At 48.4% G+C, this 706-nt stretch overlaps 1 protein-coding gene across 1 annotated transcript; it reads left to right on the forward strand.

Moving 5' to 3' along the window:
* Positions 1-101: 101 nt before the first annotated feature.
* T265_12329 (hypothetical protein) lies at positions 102-665 on the forward strand (the record flags this gene model as incomplete). The annotated part of the gene is made up of 1 exon (XM_009179734.1): positions 102-665. One exon carries the CDS (start codon positions 102-104, stop codon positions 663-665), a length of 564 nt encoding a protein of 187 aa, XP_009177998.1.
* Positions 666-706: the final 41 nt, after the last annotated feature.

Here is a 706-nt window from a genome sequence, read left to right on the forward strand (position 1 = left end):
TGATAAACTGGAACCATTTCGCTGCCTACTTGGTCCGAGCAGCTCAAACCCCGATTATCTGTGTTGGGAAAAAACTGGAGCACCTGCGAGATGATCTCTACATGATCCCACGAGAACGCAAGGACTGCGCCACCCTGCTAAGAGATGACCGTGGATCCAAACAGAAACATAACAACATCAACCGGAAACGGAGACGGGAGCTTATGAAGGGCCTCATTGAGGCATACGACGCACGCAGCTACAATGAGTTCTACATGGCTATGTCGTGCGAGGACAGAGACGACATATATGATGAATACGGCCCACAGTGGAAAGAAACCGCTGAACACTCTATCAACAACTATATTGCCGGGATGCTATCTAAACAGTTGGCAATGAGGTTCGAGGAAATACTGATGACCAACTATCATAACAGACAGTGTCAACACCCCGCAAACACCTTGGACGGAGAGCATTGGTTAGACCAACTCATGTCGGCAAACAAGATTAACAAACAACAGTTCCTCACTGATTTAACACTTGTGATGAACAGGGTATGCACCAGGAAAAACGCCTTCGTTATTGAAGGACCCACTACTACTCGGAATGGACGGACAACCTCAAGGAAGCCCTGTGTTCTACGGTACGCAGCCAAGTCCGGCTCTCAGTTTCAACCATTGGGTTGAACATACGAACGCTCAACCGCCAAGTCCCGATCTATTCTCGG

The sequence above is a fragment of the Opisthorchis viverrini genome, assembly GCF_000715545.1.
Source record: "Opisthorchis viverrini unplaced genomic scaffold opera_v5_6824, whole genome shotgun sequence".
NCBI lineage: Eukaryota > Metazoa > Platyhelminthes > Trematoda > Opisthorchiida > Opisthorchiidae > Opisthorchis > Opisthorchis viverrini.